The sequence below is a fragment of the Peromyscus maniculatus genome, chromosome 8 (genome assembly GCF_049852395.1).
Source record: "Peromyscus maniculatus bairdii isolate BWxNUB_F1_BW_parent chromosome 8, HU_Pman_BW_mat_3.1, whole genome shotgun sequence".
Classification (NCBI taxonomy): Eukaryota; Metazoa; Chordata; class Mammalia; order Rodentia; family Cricetidae; genus Peromyscus; species Peromyscus maniculatus.
This window is the reverse complement of record NC_134859.1, coordinates 30,097,475-30,117,594: the sequence shown is the minus strand read 5'-3', so window position 1 is coordinate 30,117,594 and position 20,120 is coordinate 30,097,475. Positions and strand designations below refer to the sequence as shown.

Here is a 20,120-nt window from a genome sequence, read left to right as displayed (position 1 = left end):
TTCATAGAAATATGTGGTGGGTTCACATGGCCATGGGCTGTAAGCTTACAACTCCTGGTCATAAGAAAAAGGTGTCTCAATGTTCTACTTTCTAGGGTGACCCTGGAAGCATAACACAGTGTGCCAGCCTTTCCCGCATCCTCCTGGTGCCATCAAAGTCCTTTACAGGCCTCCATCTATAGCCACTCTTTCCCTTCTCCAATGTGAATCTTACTCTTCGCTCTCTTACATTCTCTTTCACTTAATGAATGAATAAGTATGCCCAGAACCGCCCCAAAAGCTCTCTTATACTCCACATCACCGATGGAATGGGCATGCTCAGAAGTTCCCACCTAGAACGAGGCAGAGAGACACTGCTTGCTCACTTTTACTGCAGACAGCTCTCTAGACAGCAAGACCACAGCCTCGCTTCCCAGCACCTACTTTTCCACCATCCCTGAACCCCACCCCCCACCTGCTCTGAGTTCAGAGCCCAGAGGAGAAGGCTGCTGCGTCTAAATCACAAATCCCGCATCCTTCCCTTCCCATAGTCTCAGATTAACTTCCAGTGATCCATTTCTGCCTGTAGACTCTGGGGCTTTCAAATCTTGCCTGGCCTATTCCACGCCACCATGAATCATTCAAAGTCTATAGCTGAGGGATGCTCAGGACCCTGAGAACCGAGAGATCCCTTCACCTACCAGGAAGTAAGAGTCACAGCACTGTAGCAAAGGGGGTGCAGATGCCTATGCCACTGGTGCTTAAGGGGCACCCCTCTGCAACAGTGAGATTCTCTGGATGGCCCCTCAGTCATGAAGGTGCCTTCAGCTGATACTTTTCCTCCCCGGTTTGCTGTGAGTCTAGATGACAGGAGACTAAGAAGGCTCTCCATCTTCACCTACCTCCTCTTCTGTGCCTGCCGGAGACTCACACACAGTGGCTTTTAAAACCCTGCACCGAGGACCCACTGGGCACAAGGAGGAATCCTCCTCCTTTTAACTAAAGCAGTGCGGGTTCTAGGTACCTGACTATTGGGGGTCACAGGACCTTGTATCTGGTCAAAGGATCTTGTGGCTTAGGAAAAGTGGTCAAAGACCTTTGTACCAGGTGCCGCTAGATGCCAGGCTTACATGGAGGGCTATCCTGGAGGAAGGGGCTTCACTTTCTCCCAGCAACCTTCACAGTACAGGGTGGTAAAGGTGACGCTGTGGGACAGGGCTGAGTGGGCAGCCTGGATGGCTTTAAAACCAACCTCTGTTACTGCGCCCCCATCTGTACATCAGTCTATAGAAGAAAATAAAAACCCTAGAACCCACCCATCCCCAGCTGCTGAGAAAAAAAAATGCCAACATCAGTTAAAAACCTAAACTTGTCAGGCAGTGATGGCACACGCCTTTAACCCCAGCACTTGGGAGGCAGAGCCAGGTGGATCTCTGTGAGTTCAAGGCCAGCCTAGGCTACAAAGTGAGTTCCAGGAAAGGTGCAAAGCTACACAGAGAAACCCTGTCTCAAAAAACCAAAAAAATAAAAACCAAAAAACCCTAAACTCTTCTGAAATGAACACAATGTTCCCTCCCTAGAAAGCCTTCACCCACTCTTCTGCCCAGTGAGCACCCACCCTCCCCCGTTTCTTTAAGGAGCTCAAGGGCCATCTCTTCCTGCCTCCAGCACTCTAAGGCAGCTCTCAGACCTGGCCTTGAACACTCCTACTCCCTGGCACTCCCCCTGATCCCCACTGTGGGGCTCTGGGAAAGGAAACTCTACCAAGAATGAGGCCCTTTGGGGAAGCTGTAGCCCCAAGTGGAGGGGCTGTGAGACAGAGTGATGAGCTCTGCCTTCACGGAGGACAGAAAGTTTGGGTTCAGTGTTCAGCCAGGGCACAGAAGTGGGCTTGGCTCGATGTGGGACTTGAAGGAAACACCTGGTTAAGGGAACTGTGTGTGGTGAGTGCGCCAGGTCAGCTGTGGAAGAAGGCAGGACTCCTGTGACTCCGGGATAATTCTCCACTGAAGCTTTATATGCAAGCTGCCACCTGCACCATCACCACCTCAGAGAGGCTTTCCCAAGTCCCCCAGCCACATCAGATCCTCTGTGTGCATGCTAAGCATCGCCAAGGGACCATTTCAGCAGCTGTCATGCTCCAGAGTGACAAGGGTTTGGAGCTTCTGCTGTGAACTCCAGAATAAGGAGCAGCTCTGGCTCGGGGCTGCAGCCTGATGCCAAGCACTGTGCTGGCACAACCTAGAAAAATCAGGAAATAACCCATGAAAGTGAAACAAATGATTGAGCCAGGTGGGTGGGTGTTTGTGAGATCTTAGGTCCTATCCAATGTGAGGAATATGAATTAAGGGGCTACCCTGCCCATTAGGCTATTGGTTCCCAAGATCACCTGCGATGCATTAAAACTACCCCGATGTCTTAGTAAGACATGGATTATGGGACCCCACCCTGACAATTTGGGGTTTAAGAGATCTGGAGTGAGACTCAGAGATCTGCATTTTTCACAGTTCCACATATGCGGCTGCTCTGGGGACATTTGGGGAACACCAACATGGATATAAAAATAGATACATATGAGAAAATGCCATCTGATCAGACGCTGAAAACACTTGCTACCTCTGTAAGACAGAAGTCTAAAAGGTTCTCGAAAGGACTACAGACCATCTAAGAACAAATATCAGAACCATAGGACTGTGAGACCCCATCTAAGTAACGCCAGTGCTTATGTGTCCACACTAAGAGCTTTCCTTGGCTTTTGATTGTTGTTGTTGTTTTCTTTTTTCCTGTTTAAAATGGCTAAAAGAGCCCTGGGCAGGATTTAAGGTCAAATTTACACGATAAACTAAAAGATGAATGTGTCCACATCTCCCCAAAGTAGCCAGAGGCTGAATGGACGCTCTCAAGAGAGAAGTTTTTCTGCTGAAATCTGTCGCTGACCCCTTACCTCTGAGTAATCAGCCACCAGGTAAAGCTCCACGTACTTCATAGACTGTAAATCTTCCCGTTTCATCTAGGGAAGAGACAGAAGCAGATCAGTGAGGTAGAAACAGTTGGCTCCAGCTTATTCTAAAAAAACTGCTGAGCGACCGTGATGGTTAACAAGCTGTGACCCTACTTCTTAAATTTAGGTGTTAGGGACAGTGCTGGCTGCAGCCCACCACCTCCATCTGCAACTGGTTATTGCTCGAGGCCTTTCTGAGCCATGGGATCTAATCTCTTTTTTTCTCAAAAACCAAGAAGCCAAACTGGCTAATAGAGGCAGAATTGAGGCCAACAACCCACAAGGGAACATGTCGACAGTTTAGTTCCCAAATAACCTTGAGACCACAGACCTCTGTTTTCAGTGTGAACAAAAAACATTTTGTACATTGGACGAGGTATTCCAAGAGGGGAAGTGGACATTTTTTTAACCTCATACAGTTTCAGAAATCAGCATCTCAGAGCATTCCAAATACAGTGGTTCTCTTATGATGGTGTCTCATTCAACAATTCCAAGAAAGAAACAAGGGGAAGGGGGGATTTTTCCTCTTTCTTACCAATTCTCCCTCATTTCAGAAGTACTTCTAGAATCAAAGCAAGGGTGCCCAGGGGGGGACAAACTCACATTAGTCTGTCCGCTCCACTGGGAACCTAAAAACTCACTCTGCGAGGTTGGTTTTTGGTTTGCTGTGTAAACTGAAGGGCCCAATCCTTAGCGGTGGGCTTGGAGTGCTCGAACCCACAGTTCCCCGGGGGCAGCTTGAGATGTTCAGATCTGTAAATACGGTGTTGGCTGTCGCTGTCGGGGACAGGCTCGATGATGTAGCTGAGGTTACTTCTCACGATAATCAGTCCTCTGTGGATAAGAGAAATGGACTCTCTGGTCAGTGCTTACAGGTCTGGGAAAGTCCATTGCATAGGTCCATACGCTCGATGGTTCTTAACTTTAAAGTGGGCCATGAGCCCCTCTGTGAAGGCCTGATGCAAGCTCAGAATCTCTAAAGAGAAATACACCACGTGTGAAATGGGATATGAAATCTCTGAGCACTTGCACCTCCCTGAACCCACTATGGGGCCTTAGACTGGGACTCCTAAAGGCCTCCAAATCAAGCATGACATATGACAACCATAGGTCAAAACTTCACAGATGCAGAAAACGGAGCACAGTGAACAGAGAAAGCATACTAGCCTGCAGTTGAGGTCACCCAAGCTCTAGAGTTAGTGCTAACATTCAACAGTCACATACTCCCCAAGAAACATCATGTCACTCTGAGCCTCCATTTCCTCATTCCTAAATTAATATATGTACTAATGATAATGTCCTAACTCATCAAGGCTCTTAAGTGATTAAATGAAGACACATCTCCTTGTGCGTGGAAGCCAAGTGGTACTTTACGGCATTCCTACCCATCCCAACTGTCCCATGCTAACGAGGCAGCTATCTGTTGCAGTGATACCCATAACTAGGCTTATGTGACAATCTTGCACCCAGTACTGAACTCAAAGATATGTGCTGGGTTATTTAATTTCTTCACTCACTGAGATTTCACCGTGTTCTAGATAGCATCTAAACACATACAATTCTTGCTGTTGGTATCCACAGGGAATTGAGTCCAGATTCTCAAGGAAACAAAAATCACAGACATTCCAGACTGTACATAAAATGGTGTGCTATCAGTATATAAGCTATTCCTGTCTTCCTGTATATTTTATATTTTGTATCACCTTTAGATTATTTATAATACCAAATAAAACATAAATGCTGAGGCTGGAAAGATGGTTCAGCAGTTAAGAGCACTTGTGTGTCTTTTAGAAAAATCTGGGTTTGAACCCAGCACCCATGACAGACAGCTCACAAATTGCCTATTACTCCAACTGCAAGGAATCTGATGCTCTCTCTTGGCTTCTATAGGCCTTACACACACATGGTGCAATACATATACTTAGGCACACACACACATACATTGAATAAATAAATTTTTTAAAATGTAAAAATTTGTTACATTTATCATATTGTCCAGAGAATAATGACAAGAAAAATATATGTGTTCAAGAAAACAATTTTTTCAAAACCATTTGATTGATTCAACAGTTGGTTGAATCTACAGAAGTGGAATGCACGAGCCTGGAGAAATGGTATTCATGACTGGTAGAAAGACAGCCATTCTAGCTATGCATCTGGCACCATGGTGGTTGTTAAGGATGGAGACATGAACAAATCAAGATGCCTGCCCTGCTGAAGAACAGAGTGAGCAGGGAGTAGTCACTGTGACTCATGACCTGTCATTGCTCTGGCAGACACCCATGGATTAGATGCAGCTGCTGATGCTGCTGCACTAACGAAGCCTCGGGGATGTCTACATTTAGTGAGCACTTCCTGCCCAGGGCTTCACAACGATCAATGGAGGTAGGGAGATGCCCATAGGGCAGCTCCATTATCTCTTCTATTGAGATCTATGACGTGCCAATCTTCCACTGTGATATGGGAATAAAAAAAGGGCAATGGTCTGCAAACTGTGTATCACATGGTTAGTTATCTCTCAGTAAACCATGTCTAAGGATGGAACTGTGTGTCACATGGTTAGTTATCTCTCAGTAAACCATATCTAAAGATGGAACTGTGTGTCACATGGTTAGTTATCTCTCAGGAAACTGTCTAGAGATGGAACTGTGTGTCACATGGTTAGTTATCTCTCAGGAAACTGTCTAGAGATGGAAGGGGCCCAAATGCCTCCTGTCATCTTATCTCCTAGGGAACGAGTATCCTGCTACAGTCAGGTCAATCGAGTCATGACTTGTCACACTTCTGAAGAGGGTTGCTGGCATCATCAACCGTGGTCAAGGGTAAATGTGCTTTGTCCTTTGGACCCACTCTCCAAATAGAGAGATAAGCAAGACAGCCAGGCAGGCCGTGGGTTCCTGACTCTGGGAGGGTGAGCCCAGGACTGAATCCACAGGACATTGGCAGCATGTCACCTAGGCTCTCATCCCTTTCAGCACTCCAAACCAAAGGCATCCTCAGCTCAGCCTCTGGCACATGAGTGGCAGAGCTTCTCAACATCTGCCCACAACTGTCCTCTTGGGATGCATGGATGACTATCCAGGTTTTGTCCTTTAGTAAGAGCCCATGACACTCTCAGGAAAGATATCACAGACTGTGGTGGGTAGTAGACCTTCCCTGATCCCATCTCTTGCTGACCTCAATTTCCTGGCTGCCTTCTGGCTGACACAGCAGTGGCCACCTGGCCTATGGTGAGACACCTAAGGCGTTCCCTTAACAGCTAGGGTGGAGGGCAACGAGCAAGGCTCACATCCACTTCCCTAACTCTGCACAGGAAAGGGCAGAGACCAGGGCACCGTGGGCATCCTGTTCCCAAGCTATCTTCTCATCCCAGCTGACCAGGGCCTCTCCCATCATCTTAGCTTCCTCTAAATGGCTACAATGTTGGCCACACAAGGCGGCAGACCACAAACCAACTGGTGAGCCTGTGTGCACCAATATTACACACCCAGTGAGCAGAAAGTTACCCACAGGAATCTGTGAAAGCCTCAACACAGAGCCATGAGGTGTAGAGTTGACTTGCTGTGATAGGAACAAGCCCTTGGCCAAACAGGCCAGAGGTCAACAGGAACTTAGCAGCAGGGTAGATAATAACCATCATAGTGGCTATAACTGAGCTTTTCTATGGACCAGGCACCAAGCTGATAAGCATTTTATTTCTCATACCAACTTCTCTGACCCTTACAAATATTTTTCCCATGGTACAAATGGAAAAACTTGCGTTGAAGATTAACTGACCCACCCAAATTCACACAAGTAGTAAAGAGTTAAAACAGGGGTGAACTTCAGAGTTCTGGCTCTACATCCCACGACCTTCACCCTGACCTTTTACTGCCATTCAGAAGAGCCCTGGAGAATGGTTCAGAAAGACGTGCCCCGCGTGCATGTGGCTATAGGTAATGGTGCCAAGGACTCCCCTCTGAAGTGTGAGGTAGGCAGAAGGAAACTGGCCCATCAGCTCTCTGGGAGAGATGACTGGAGGCCTCTGTCTGCCCTTCCTCATCCTCAGACACTGTTTGCTGTGAGCTAACTAGCCCCGTGCCACACCGAATGCAGATGGCACTCTCTGTTCATTCCATGTCACATTATAAGGCTGGCAACGCTTTATCAACGAGGAAACCGAGACTCGGGGAAATGAGAAAGGAAGCTTTCACCTGGGGCCAAGGATTTCCGGGACACAGTCTCTGTCCCCTTGGGCTCTGTGCATCTGCCTCCACTGGTAAGCTCTCCACCTGTGCTCAGAGAACCCAGGACCAGAGCTTCCCACCTATCCACTAATCTACAGAAGGTACCCAGGCTATCCCAGGAGACTCAGGGTCACCAGGCCCAAGTGTCTGCACTTAGTCCCCCGGGCAATGCTGGGCGACACTCAGGAGCTTCAGTCAGGAGCTCATGCTCTTGCCTGTGTTTCCATGGTGCTTGAGCAATTGTCTCAAGAAGTGGGCAGTCTGAAAATCTCGAGCGTGGGACAACCACTGAGCTTATCCCTTCCAGCAACAGGATTCAGTGGCCCCTTCCTGTCCCCTCCACCCACTTTAGCCCTTGGAGGCTCACCCCAGTCCCACGGACCAGCTCCTGTAGGATTACTTAGAGATGGAAAAGAGGTGCCACAAGCCTAGCACTTCACAGTGGCCCCCAACCACTTTGTCGATGGGGACTTTCTGAAAATGAGGTTCGGTGGGCTCTCCCTTGCCACCAAGCCACAAGTCACCTAGATGCCTCCCCCACCCCACTCACCCATCATCATTCAACCTGAGAGCCTCCGCTGATTCAATTTGCTAAATGTTAGCTCTGGCAGAGGCCGAGATCAGAAGTGGAGACAAGGAACCCAGGAGGCAGAGGGCCAGGATGCTGCTCTCCAACCTACTCCTCGTTAGTAAGAGAATGAGAAAAATAAATCATAAAATAGAGGAACCCAGACGGGCCAGTCAGCTAGGAAGCAAGAAATTCATGCTTAACCCACGAGTGACTGAGGGCCTCACTCAAATACATCCTTCAAGACGTGAGAAAGAGCTGTTCCAGGGGAAGCTGTCCATTAGACACACAGCTGCACATCCACCGCCCCTACACAGGGAGAGACCCTAAGAGGTAGTAGCTCCATGTTCTTTCTCCCTACCACTCTCCCAACCTGCACCCACACTAATGGGTCACAAGGAACTTCCAAGGCAACACAGAGAAAAGAAAGGTGCATGGTCCTGAGTTCCTGCTGGGACCAAGGCAGTGCTCACTGACAACCAGGGACCATGCTCCAGAAAGTCAGCAGTCATGGAAGCATGCTGTACAAATGAGATACAAAGCATTTTGTTGGGGAGCCACTTAGGATGTCTGCACAGCGCACCTGCCATGGGGCAGCACTGTTCTAGCCCCTGGGGATACAGCATGAGCCAACCAAAGATCTTGCTGTCAAGAGACGGGGCTAATCACCCAATGTGAACTCACCAATGACATCAATATCACCGCTCCCATCCTACAGGGCAGAAAACCGAGACTTCAGGAGTGTATCCACACCAGCTGGGGCCAGTGAAATGACAAGGCAGGTAAAGGCTCTCGCTACACAAACCTGGGTTCGATCCTCCTTGGAACCCATGTTAAATTCAAAGGAGAGAAAAGACTTCATAAAGTTATCCTCTGAGCTTGACATAAGCACTTCCTCCACAATCATACACACACACACACACACACACACACACACACACACACACACACGCACACACACACACACCCTTATACATATGCAACAATAATTAAGTCATTTATAAAGGACAGCACTAGTTGGCAGGTGTGTGTGCATGTGGGGAGCATATGTCCCAAAGGACAACCTTGGGTATTATTCCTCTGTTGTCTATCTTGGTGTTTTAAGACAACGTCTCTCAATGGGCTGGTGCTTACCCATTAAGCTAGGCTGGCTGGCCAGCAAGCCCCAAAGATCCTCTTGTCTCTGTCTCTCCAACACTGGGATTACAGGTGTGCATCATCATGCTCAGCTTTCATATAAAGTGGATCCTGGGACCCGAACTCAGATCTTCAGACTTACATGACAAGTACTTTACCACCTGAGCTATCTCCCCTGCCCTAGTCACCAGCTTCTAGACCAGGAATGGGCTGCCTTTAGAATCTAAACTTGTCACAGTGTAAGGGTCCTGCCATCCATCGAAAGGCTTACTCCACACAGGACCTGACAGGTGGAGTTTATTATCAAGCCTGCAGCAGAAAGATATAGCTCTCAGAGGAGGACTTCCTCCTGCCCCACCTCCCAAGACTCTGCTCCTTCTTCCTGGAGCCAAGGGCTTCCCCAGCTAAAGGGTACTTTTACGATCTAGTCTACTCTGGTTTTAGATGAGAAGAAATCCAAGGGTGGGTGGGGAACTTGCTCCACGGTCACTGAATGAGTTGATGTAAAGCCTGAGGCAGATTCTAAGCTGCTCACTTTGCAGAGTCATAGTTCTGGAAGGCACACCTTACCAACCCTACTATCCACACCCTTCCCAAGCACGTAGCTATCTATAGGACAGAGTGACGCCCAGGGGAAGGGCCAGTCTGGCCAAGGAGAAGACAAGGGCAAAAGTAACAGTGGAGACAGAGGTACGGGGATCTCACCACCAGGAAGTGTAGGATCACACCACCAGGAAGTGTAGGATCACACCACCAGGAAGTGTAGGATCACACCACCAGGAAGTGTAGAGTCACAGCACGAACTCAGGGTCCTAGAATGGCAGTTCTAAACTCATTCCAGTCCAAGGTGCACACATTTGGACATATTCTCCAGTCCCCAATCTCAGACTGTCTCCCTGGAGCACAGGATGGGAGCCCAGGAGCCAGCCAAACCTGTCAAAGCAGAATTGCTGTGAGAGTCCCAGATTTTGGATGAGAGTACTGCTGTGACAGAATGCTCATCCATCAAGCGGATCTGTGAGGATTATTTATTGCTTATTGTTGAGAGACTGTCTCTATAATTCAATTCGCCAGACTATGGTACATAAGAGTTTAAGGACCCATTAAAGTAATTTGACAGATCAGTGTGCACCTATGACTTAGTACTAAGTTGGAAACACATCACAAAACTGAACGGTATGCATGGGATGATCTCACTTGTACATAATAAGCAATATATCTCAATGTGTACCCCAACAGTGACTCAAATGAGCAATGGATTTGGGTGGGAGGATAGAGAAGGACAGAAGTTTCAGTAGTTTTTAGCTTTCACTCCTAATATGGTTTGGATGTTTAACTCTAAAACTGTATTGACTGCATAATGACAGTTTTCAATAAGTATTGTCTTAAAAATTAAAAACAACCAAACAAAAACACCTCACCAGCAATGGATGGGACACACATACAGGTTTAGTCAAGGACATCACAGCCCAGTACTGGCTAAAATGTTCCATAAATGATCATCAGACCTTACGTTTAGTCTGTTGGTTAGAAGTGAAGACGTATCTACGCATACAGGACATCGTGGTAATATTTACAAGACAGGTTCTTAGTGTAAGGCAGGCTAGCGTGTATGGACACCTGACATCCTCATTGAAATAGTGATCCCAGTTGGGGATGCTATTTGGAGGAGGCCTGGCTGGAGGAAGAAGATCCCTGGGAACAAGTTCTTTGGACTACCGTCTCCCTGACTAAGAATGTTCTGTCTTACTGTGGACTCCAGATCGACAGAGGCAGCAGGGAAGGTCTGAGCCCTCTGCAACCTTGAGCCAAAGCAAATCTTCCAAGTAAATCTCCCCTGTGTGAGTTGTTTACTTGAAGCATTTAGCCATGAGCTGACTGACTAACACAAATGGCTTGCTGTGTCTTTGATGAGATCCACAGCCACCAATGACCCCAATTCCCAAGGGGTTGGGCCCCAAGCAAGTTATAAAACATCATATTATATAGCAGGGTTCCTTTTGCCAGGAGTATTTCCAAGAGTTCATAAGAAACTGGTAAATTATGGCTGCCTCTGGGAATGAGGTAAGATCTGGGGAAATGGGGTGAGAAAGAGCACTGTGTCTCCTTGTACCCTTACATGTTTTTTAACATTTGGATTATTTCACTGTGATCGGGTATTGTTTCTTTGATGATAAACTGACCTACAGAGTACTCTGGAGAGACAAGGCCCTAGTAACCATCTAGAGCAGTGGTTCTCAACCTGTGGGTGGCAAACCCTTTGGAGGTGTCGAGTGACCCTTCCACAGGAGTCCCATATCGATATCCTGCGCATCAGATATTTACAATATGATTCATAACAGTAAGAAAATTACAGTTATGCGGTAGTAGCAATGAAAATAACTTTGTGGTTGGGGGTCATCACAACAGGAGGAACTGCATTAAAGGGTCGCAGCATGAGGAAGGTTGAGAACCGCTGCTCTAGAGGGTCTACTGACTCCTTTCATTTTCAGCCTGAAGAGCCTGCCTTGCATATATCCTATCCATTTTCTCCAAGCACAGGAGTACATGACCGGGAGAGATGAATGGTTGCTATGGAGACTTTCTATGGAAATATCAGGCTTCTGGGGCCCTGGGAAGCTATTTGGGTTTGAACACTGCTGCCAATCCAGTCTCTGCTCCGGGGACCCAGTGTGGCCGGCTTGCAAGTCTCCAGCTCTTAATTCAGCCTGGCCATGACCTCGTTTTTCTTAGCATGTGGCGGGAGGAGAGGGCTGGGAAAGAAAGGCATGTGGGACCCCACCAGATGGAAGCATGCAAAACAGAAACACATGGGCAGCTTGGTGAGCGTCCCCATCAGCCTGGCTACAGGAATGATTCACAAGAGGCCAAGCCAAGAGTGTTCCCACTGCTCCAGACCCAGAAGGGACACAGACACACACACACACACACACACACACACACACACACACACACACACACACACACACACACACACACACAAAGAAGCAGAGAAAAGCAGGTCACACCTGCTTTTTCCTTTCCTCCGTCCTGGGATGGGACAGCCGTTGTTTACTTGCTGCTGCCTGCAGGTGGTGGTGGCTGAACCTGTAAACACCAGCCAGTTGGCTGGGCTGGAGGAGGCCACTTGAGTGGAGGATATGAGACCACTGTTAATTACCTTCCAGCCAAAACCGATTTCCTGCCTGATTCCCTCAGGCAACCCGCCACACAAACCTTTCAGGGATGTGAACCAACTCATAAACAGACATGAGACCTGCAGTCAGAAGGGGCCTTGGTTATATTTGGGGGGCGGGGATAAGCTAGCTAAGTCCTGGAGCAAATCTTATATGCTGGTGAAGTGCTGCAGAACTAAGGAAACAGCCTCTACCCTACCTATCATCAGTGCCTCAGTTAAGATGAGGATACAGAAATGAGAAAGCTTGCTATCCACCAGTGTGGGACATGGGCATACATTAGTAAATGACAGAAGCAGACACTGAATCAGAAAAGGGAAAGAAGCCACCTCCTACAAAGCTCATCAGAGCTAATAGTGGAGCTGTATTCTGCCTTTGATAACAGTGAGTGGGTACCTTAACATTAGCAGTCTTGTCCCTAGCATACAGTTGGCGACCGCCAACCAAGACTTTTGCCGTTATTCCTGGAATCAGTCAGTCAGCACCCTGAGTTCAGGCACCATGCACAGTTTGTGGAGATAAGAGCCCAGGGTTTTCAAATACGTAAATAAAGGTACGGCAGGGGGCTATAGGGATGGCTCGGCAGTTAGGTGCGCTTGTTGCACTGGCCGAAGACCCAGGTTTGGTTCCCAGCATCCGCATGGTGGCTCACAACCATCTGTAACTCTGCTTCTATGGGATCTGATGCCTTCTCCAGCCTCCCACCAGACTTGTGCTGCTCCTAGCTCGAACCCGGATAGTTTGGTTTAGGGACAGAAGGGCCACCCACCCTTTTTCCAAGCATCATCTAGTTGGAACTCTCCAGTCGGTTTTCTGTCTCAGAAGTTATCCTCTCCTTTCTCGCTACATCCCTCTTCCCTAACTTCCCACTTCCTGCTACACAACCTGAAAGTCCTTCTATCACAGAGTGAAGATGTGGGAGGAACACAGAAACCCAGTTTGGAGTCTACTGACGTGTCACTTGTTTTCAAACTCTCTGTGCTTTCATTTCTGGGATCTCACTGACCCTGAAGGGACCCACCCCTCATTGTTACCCAACTCCTAGACAGACATTTTGCTGGCTACAATGCCTTTCAGTACAAGCCAACTAATAGCCCAGGGTCCAGCTACCAACTGTCTTGGTTTCTCACCCTCTGGAACACTACTCACCTACCCATGGGGATGGGTACCATACAACTTCATGGACTCCATGTCTCAGAGTTTACTGAACTTATTCGTACTTGCCACTCCTCATGTGAAGGCAATACAGGCTCCATCTTAGGGAAGGGCCACCATCTTAGACCACCTGCTGTACTCAGTTCCAGGAAGGACCTTAGGAATGTGCCATGACAACTAGAACAGATACAGGGCAGTATGCTCCTGCAGACATCCTGTCTGTGGTTTATGGCCCTTGAAGATATCTAGATAATCCTGCTGAGCAGCCCAGATGATCCTGTTCAGCAAGTTGTGGTCCACTGCCAAGAAGTCCAACCCAATGGTTTCAAATGTGGTTTCGTGCCAAAAGTCTGGACCAATAGTTTCAAAAAATCACCTTGCCCCATATCCCTTCTACCCAATCCCAAGTTGCCAAAGCATGTAATTCCCAGCTTGCGGTTTTTCCCTATAAAAACTCTCTGCCCCTGAGACCTCCACCACTGCCGCATTTCCCTCCATCTGCCATGTGGTAGCCCAGGTTCGAACCTGACAATAAAAGGACCCTTATGTGCTTGCATTGGAAACTGGCTCCTTGGTGGTCTCTGGGGGTCTCAAGAAATGGGTACAACATTCATCAAGCTCATCCACTCCTTCCCTGAACTAATCCACATGCCACAGCTTCCTGTCTCTTCACCTCCCTGTGCTTTCCCACACTGCCCCTCATAGATCAGCACCCTCTTTTTACTGTGACTTACTGCCTGCCACTCACACCTGGCAGACAGCTCTCCATTGATGCTAAGCTTCCAGTCATGGTTATCTCTGGATTTGTTAGCCTTACCATTCCTAAACAATAGAACTCAGATCTTAGCATATCAAATTAATCATGAAAGATAAACCCAAAATCAGTGTCTGTGTGGATTATCTGGGACTTCCCTGGCATCTCACAAGCTTGGCCCCTGTCAGAGTATAGACACATGCCCAGTGGCCTCCTGTCCAAAGCCCTTGCTTTGGGTTGACCCTGCATATCTTCCTGAGGATCGGACCAGTCATCCCCAGCAGCTTCAGGTCTCTTACCTAATTCCCCGGCAGGTGCTGAGCGTGACGCTGGACTCTTCGGCTCCCCTCACAGTCCCATGGTAAAAGCAATGATCCTGGCAAACAGAAAGCGCTCGTGTCAAATGGCACCGAGAAACATGACCATGTTAATGTCTCATGAGTGACAGGTGATGGGTTAGTGCCTTACCAAGCCCGACCTTGCAGCATCTCATAACCTGCAAAAAAGCTTCCAAGCTACCTCTCTGCTTGGTTCTTACAGTAACGCAAGAGATAGGGCAGGCAGATGTCACCAGTCCTACTGAAGAGACAAAGACGTCAGGGATCACAGGAGCAGAAAAGATTTGCCGAAGATACTCCTGCCAGGTTGGAGAGCCCAGTGTCAGATCGGACATGTCAGCCTCAGGAAAGAGTCTTCCGGAAGAGCCAGTTTCTTGTTGATGTTGCCTCGGTCACTCGCTTTCATGGGTTGAATAGTGTCCTCCTAAGATGCTTATACCCACCCAGAAGCTCGGAATATGACTTCATTTGTAAATAGGGTTTGGATCATGTCATTAAATTAAGATACGGCCACAATGGATTGGAGTAGGTCATAAACCTAATGCCTCATCTACTTCCTGGATAAAAGGAGATAAGAGATAGAAGGGGAGAAGCCACCTAAAGACAGAGGCAGGGACTGAGTGATGGAACAGAGGCCAAGGAGCACTAAGGAATCAGAAGAACGAAGGGAGGACTCTTCCCTGGAGGCCTGACAGAGAGCACAGCCCTTCCAACAACTTGGTTTTGGACCATTAGCCTCCAAAAGGGAGAGAGAATCCATTTCTCTTATTTTAACCTCCAGGTTCACAGTACTTTGTTAGGGCAGCGTCAAGATACGAACACAGCTCAAGATGTTTCCCTGAACCCCTCCACACCTGGACCCTGCTTCCTCGGTACCTAGCTCCATGAAGCCTGATGCTGTTCTCTGGTCATGATGCCTCCCGGACATTGGGTCCCCAAACCCAGCTAGAGCTCTCCACCTTTATAAACACCAAGAACTACCATATGCAGGCCTTGGGCAAGGCTTCAGTGATGCAGGAAGAAAATGGGCACACAGTTCCAGTCCCTGGGGTTTATAGTCTTGTGAAAGCTAATCATTAATAATTAGGAAGCTTCGATGGTTTGAATGAGAAGTGAGCCCCCACCCCCACCCCAGCTCAAGTATTTGAACACGTGGTAATGCTACTTGGGTAGGTAGTACAGCCTTGATGGAGGACAAGATTTGAGATTTCATAGCCCCACCCACCTCTCTCTGCTTTGTGTTTGCAGCTGAGAAGGTGATCTCTCAGCCTCCCACTCTGGCGGCCTGCTGCCATGCCCCTCCCCCCATTAGGGACTAACCCTCTGGGACCTTAAACCTAAATAAACTCTTCCTTCTGTAAGTTGCTTCTAGTCGTGGTGTTTTATCCCAGTGACAAAAAGCAGTTGATGCAGAGGTCAAAGACACACAGCTACACATAAGGGCTTGTGGTACCAGAGGAGTGTTACACTAGGCTAACCATAGCAACCAGAAAAGAGTCCTCTGAGAGTGCCCATGTGCCCAGGAGCTAGCCAAACCGTCCTGCTCCCCAAAACAGATGGTATAAAAACACCAGGGATAAAAACACTCTTCCCAAAGAGGCCAGAACAGAAAGAGGTAAAACTGGTAAAGTCAGTTTCTTTCTTTCTTTTTTAAGATTTATTTATTTTATATATATGGTGCTATATCCACATATAGAACCTACATGCCAGAAGAGGGCATCAGATCCCATTATAGATGGCTGTGAGCCACCATGTGGTTGCTGGGAATTGAACTCAGGACCTCTGGAAGGGCTGCCAATGTTCTTATCCAAGGAGCTATCTCTCCAGCTCCCAGTCAGCTTCTTAAAAGGGCTTCCCCAGCACCCTAACACTAAGCAGCAATCACAAATTCCCAGGCTGTCTCTGCATGACAGACAACCTAAGGACCTCATCTTCAGAATACACTGTTTGCAGCTGTTTCCTTGGGAGGGGGATCCAGAAGGCAAACCCCTGAGTCTGGGTTCACTTTCCTCCCACCTCCAGTCCTGAATAGAGCCCCATAATTAAACAGAAACATTTTGGCCCAGCCAAACCAGCCTTAAATCCAGATTCCCACATGTGCCAGCAGGATAAATGACTTCTCTGGCCTTCCACACCGCTAGCCTCCGACCTCAGCGTGGTCATGAGAGTCCTCTATACAAACAAACTAGCTGAGCTACACCCTAGCCAGAGGTAGACAGCAAACATTAGTAGACATATTTTCATTCAATTCTTTCACGAAAGATTAAACATGGCCTCAGGGGACTCAAAAGGCCACGCAAAGGGCTGACCCAAACCCACAACCTTTACTGTTCCTATTCTACATCCTGTTCATCTGAGCCATACAGCTGTGTCAGGAGGCACAAGCCAAGCCACACTCATCTTGGGCTCCCTGTCTGGATTACAGGTACCCTTTCATCCATTGGCCAGCAGCACCGGTCATCTACCCATTCCTACTGACACACAGCCAGGAGGAGGGGCCACAGCAGCCTCCCCTTGGCATCCAAGTGGGCTGAACCTTAACCAAGTCAGATTCTGACCTCTCTGTGAGCACAAAGGAGAACCACTGTGCTAGGTTTCCGTTTGTCATCCCCCAGCACCTAGGAAGGCAGGTGCTGTATGCACAGTCGGACTTCCAGCCAAGGGTCCCACCGCTTTCAAAGGCCGGCCTGTCATGTTGTATCTGTCCCTGGGCCAGGGGAACTGGAGGCAGATAGATGGTCAGCAATCAAGTTCTGGACCTGGTCCTTGGAATTCAATAGGGAGATAGGGAGGTCACAAACCCAAGGTGTAGCGCACTGACAATGAGAAAAAAAAATGGCCAGGTCGCCCTGGGAGAGGGGGCCAGGCCTTCAGGAGGAAAGCAGGGCACATGGACAGTGGAGTGAGTGAGTGTCAAGCATTCAGAAATGAAGGTGGAACCCTGTTTCAAAATGCCGGTTCCTTCACAAGGGTCATGCACTTTGATCCAGAAGTAGCTAATGAAGAATTAGACCTCTTCGGCTCTCTGGCTGACGGCTGCAGTGTGGACATCCCCTGTGTGCTCTTCAACGGCATCTTCTACAACTGTCACGGGCTCTATAATCTACAGAGGGCATGAGCTCACGTGACCAGGGTACCTGTCCTTACTAACAGCCAACAGGCTCCTACCACTTGACAACATTGGCTAAATTTGTATTTTAACTCTGAGCATGGCTTTATGAAGCAGATATTATTCCCACGAGTTTAAAAGGGGGAAACTAAAGATCGGTTTAAGGGACCTCAGCTTTTAGGCTAAGATCAGATAGATGTAAAGAGCTTTGGTGACTTAGTGACACAGTGAAGCGGAACCCTGGGCCCCAGCAACTTGGCCCTGCACCAAGTCCTCTACCATTGCCAACCAAGGCAGACTCGGCCCCCGGCTGGGTTCTCTTTCCAAAGATCTTCTACCCTCTAGCAACCAAGTGGACAAGCTCTCGTCTGGGTCTCGCCACTTTTAATCATAGCCAAGTTAATTTCCACTTCTTAATCCCCTCAGCTGTAAAATACAAGGTTAGAAATGATATTTATAAAGTCCCATAAAAATCAGTGACTCGTCTTACCCTTCCACAGCACTGAGTCAGTTACCAGCACAACCAATTTTTGAGATTGAAAAAAAAAAAACAAAACAACAAAGGACTCAGTATGGTCCAAAGGGTTGATTAAGGCCATACAGCTAGTGAAAGCCAAGACCGCAGCCCTGGCTTCAGATCCCAAACCCTGTAAGTCTTGCTCTTGGAACACATCCCCAGACCTGTTCCCCCAGTAACTTGACCTAGATTAGGGCTATAACCTACAGAGCTAGCTAATGAATCTTGATAAGATTCCCAGAATGCCTGATAAGTTTGAAGGCAGAGTACAGTTCTCAGCATTTAGGCCAAGAGCAGCTATGGTTAATTGCACTCCGGTTTCTCCTTGCTTTCTTAGTTTCCGAAAGAGAAGGCTGACTGGGAGCCCCCTGGGCCTGGGTGGGGACTTTGCAAGAATCCAAGAGTAGTGGATGGAAGAAAACAATGATCTTGGCCCATGGTTCCGCAAGGATGTGCTTTAGCCAGCAAGGCCTTCGGGAAGGAGGGGGATTCAGGAGACCAGGGGACATCCTCTCCCACTGCTCTTCTCTGAAAGACCCTTAACACATCTCTGCTTGGTGCTCAGCCTAGAGAGCACAAAGAGCAAGTCAAATCAGCCATGAAGTCATTGCATTCCGCAGCATCTGGGGCTGAGGGGCCACCCCAGGGGGCTTTCACAGCAGGAAGCATGAGCTCATAGTAAACTGCACTGAGACCCATTCTTGAGTTGTGGGTATGGAAGTGGGAGGGGCTGAACTCAGTCAGACGAGGGTGTTTTTGTGAAATGGTCATGGCTACGGGCTTTCTCCACATGGCACTTACCCAACCCTTTGCCTGTCCCTATTCCTGGAAGCAGAGAACAGAAGTCTGAAGAAGGGAAACGTTTGGACCAAGGGGCTTTGAGGAGCTGTGGGTCACAACGGGACAGTTTCCCTGATACAGTCCAGTCTGCCGGCTGCTATCATTGGCTACACTTCCAACTTCTTTCCTACCTGGGAAACCCTTGGGAAGAAGTCCCACTGACCTTCACATCCAGCCCAACAGAGCATCCCCTCCAGCTATCCAGCTACTCTACTGTAGGCCTCTTAGATGAGTCCAAACTCAAGGGACCCATCCTTTCTCCATTCCAGGGAGTCTGATAAACTAAGCTAACCTGCTAGTAACTGATAGTAGTTATCTTGTCAGACATCTGCACAGCGGCAGAGATATTTGAGGAACAAGCTACATGGGTATCTATTTCCACAGATACTGTTAGAGGAATCCTGAGCAGAGGAACCTCTCCTGTTCTCCTCCATGTCAGACATCAGATCTCTTATCTCAGAAGCCTCAAACACAAAAGATCCATGTAGTTCATGCTCTTCCCCTTACCATCACATCTCATGAGCCCAGGTTCAGAAGCCTCGTCTGGTCCAGGGCTTCCCCACTGAGACACTACTGGTTGGACTATGGCTGGATAAATCTATTATGAGGCTCTGCTCTGTGTCCAATGGGGTGCTTCCAGCTTCTCGGTCCTCTGTCCATGAGATGCTAACAACATCCAGCAATCAGCAAGCATTTGTAAGTATACAATGCCAGGGGGAAAAAAATCACTCCTCCTTGAGATCCACTGCTCCGGGCCTATGAATTCTAACAGAAATCACCATGGAAAGCCAACAAATCATACGGCAGGTAGAATTTACTGTCTTAAATATCTACCAGTAGGGTATGGTGAAATAAATTAAGATGTAAACCATTTTCAAAATGATGACTCTTTGATGATGTCTAAAACTTTCCTACTAAAAACAACTCTGAAGGGGAAATGTCCAGTATTAAGACAACAGCAAAATTTTAAAAGGCTCAATAGAGCAGGGTATGGTGGGACATGCCTTTAATCCTAGCACTAAGGAGGCAGAGATGGGAAGAGATCTATGAGTTTGAAGACAGCCTGGTCTAAATAGACCCTATCTCAAAAAACCATAATGGTTTACGATTGCGTTAAAATGGTATGATGATAATATAAATTTGTATGCACAGTGATGAAAACTCTATAGACTTTACATTTTTTTAAAAGATTAATCAGAATCTAATTGGGAGAGATGACAGGACAATGAGTAAATTATCCCTTTTAAAGATCCTTAATATATGACTAGTTAACATAGGCCCAATAATATGTGTACTTCATAATGATTTACATGGATTTTA

The 20,120-nt window shown here is 47.8% G+C and overlaps 1 protein-coding gene across 1 annotated transcript in view; it reads right to left on the bottom strand.

Moving 5' to 3' along the window:
* Positions 1–20,120, bottom strand: part of Adam19 (ADAM metallopeptidase domain 19) — an 86,621-nt gene that overhangs the window by 29,772 nt on the left and 36,729 nt on the right. Inside the window, exons 5-7 of the mRNA XM_006997378.4 lie at positions 14,296–14,372; positions 3,622–3,814; positions 2,924–2,989 (exon numbers count right to left, since the gene is read on the bottom strand). Coding sequence (XP_006997440.1) covers positions 2,924–2,989; positions 3,622–3,814; positions 14,296–14,372 — 336 coding nt within the window. The remainder of the gene's footprint in view (positions 1–2,923; positions 2,990–3,621; positions 3,815–14,295; positions 14,373–20,120) is intronic.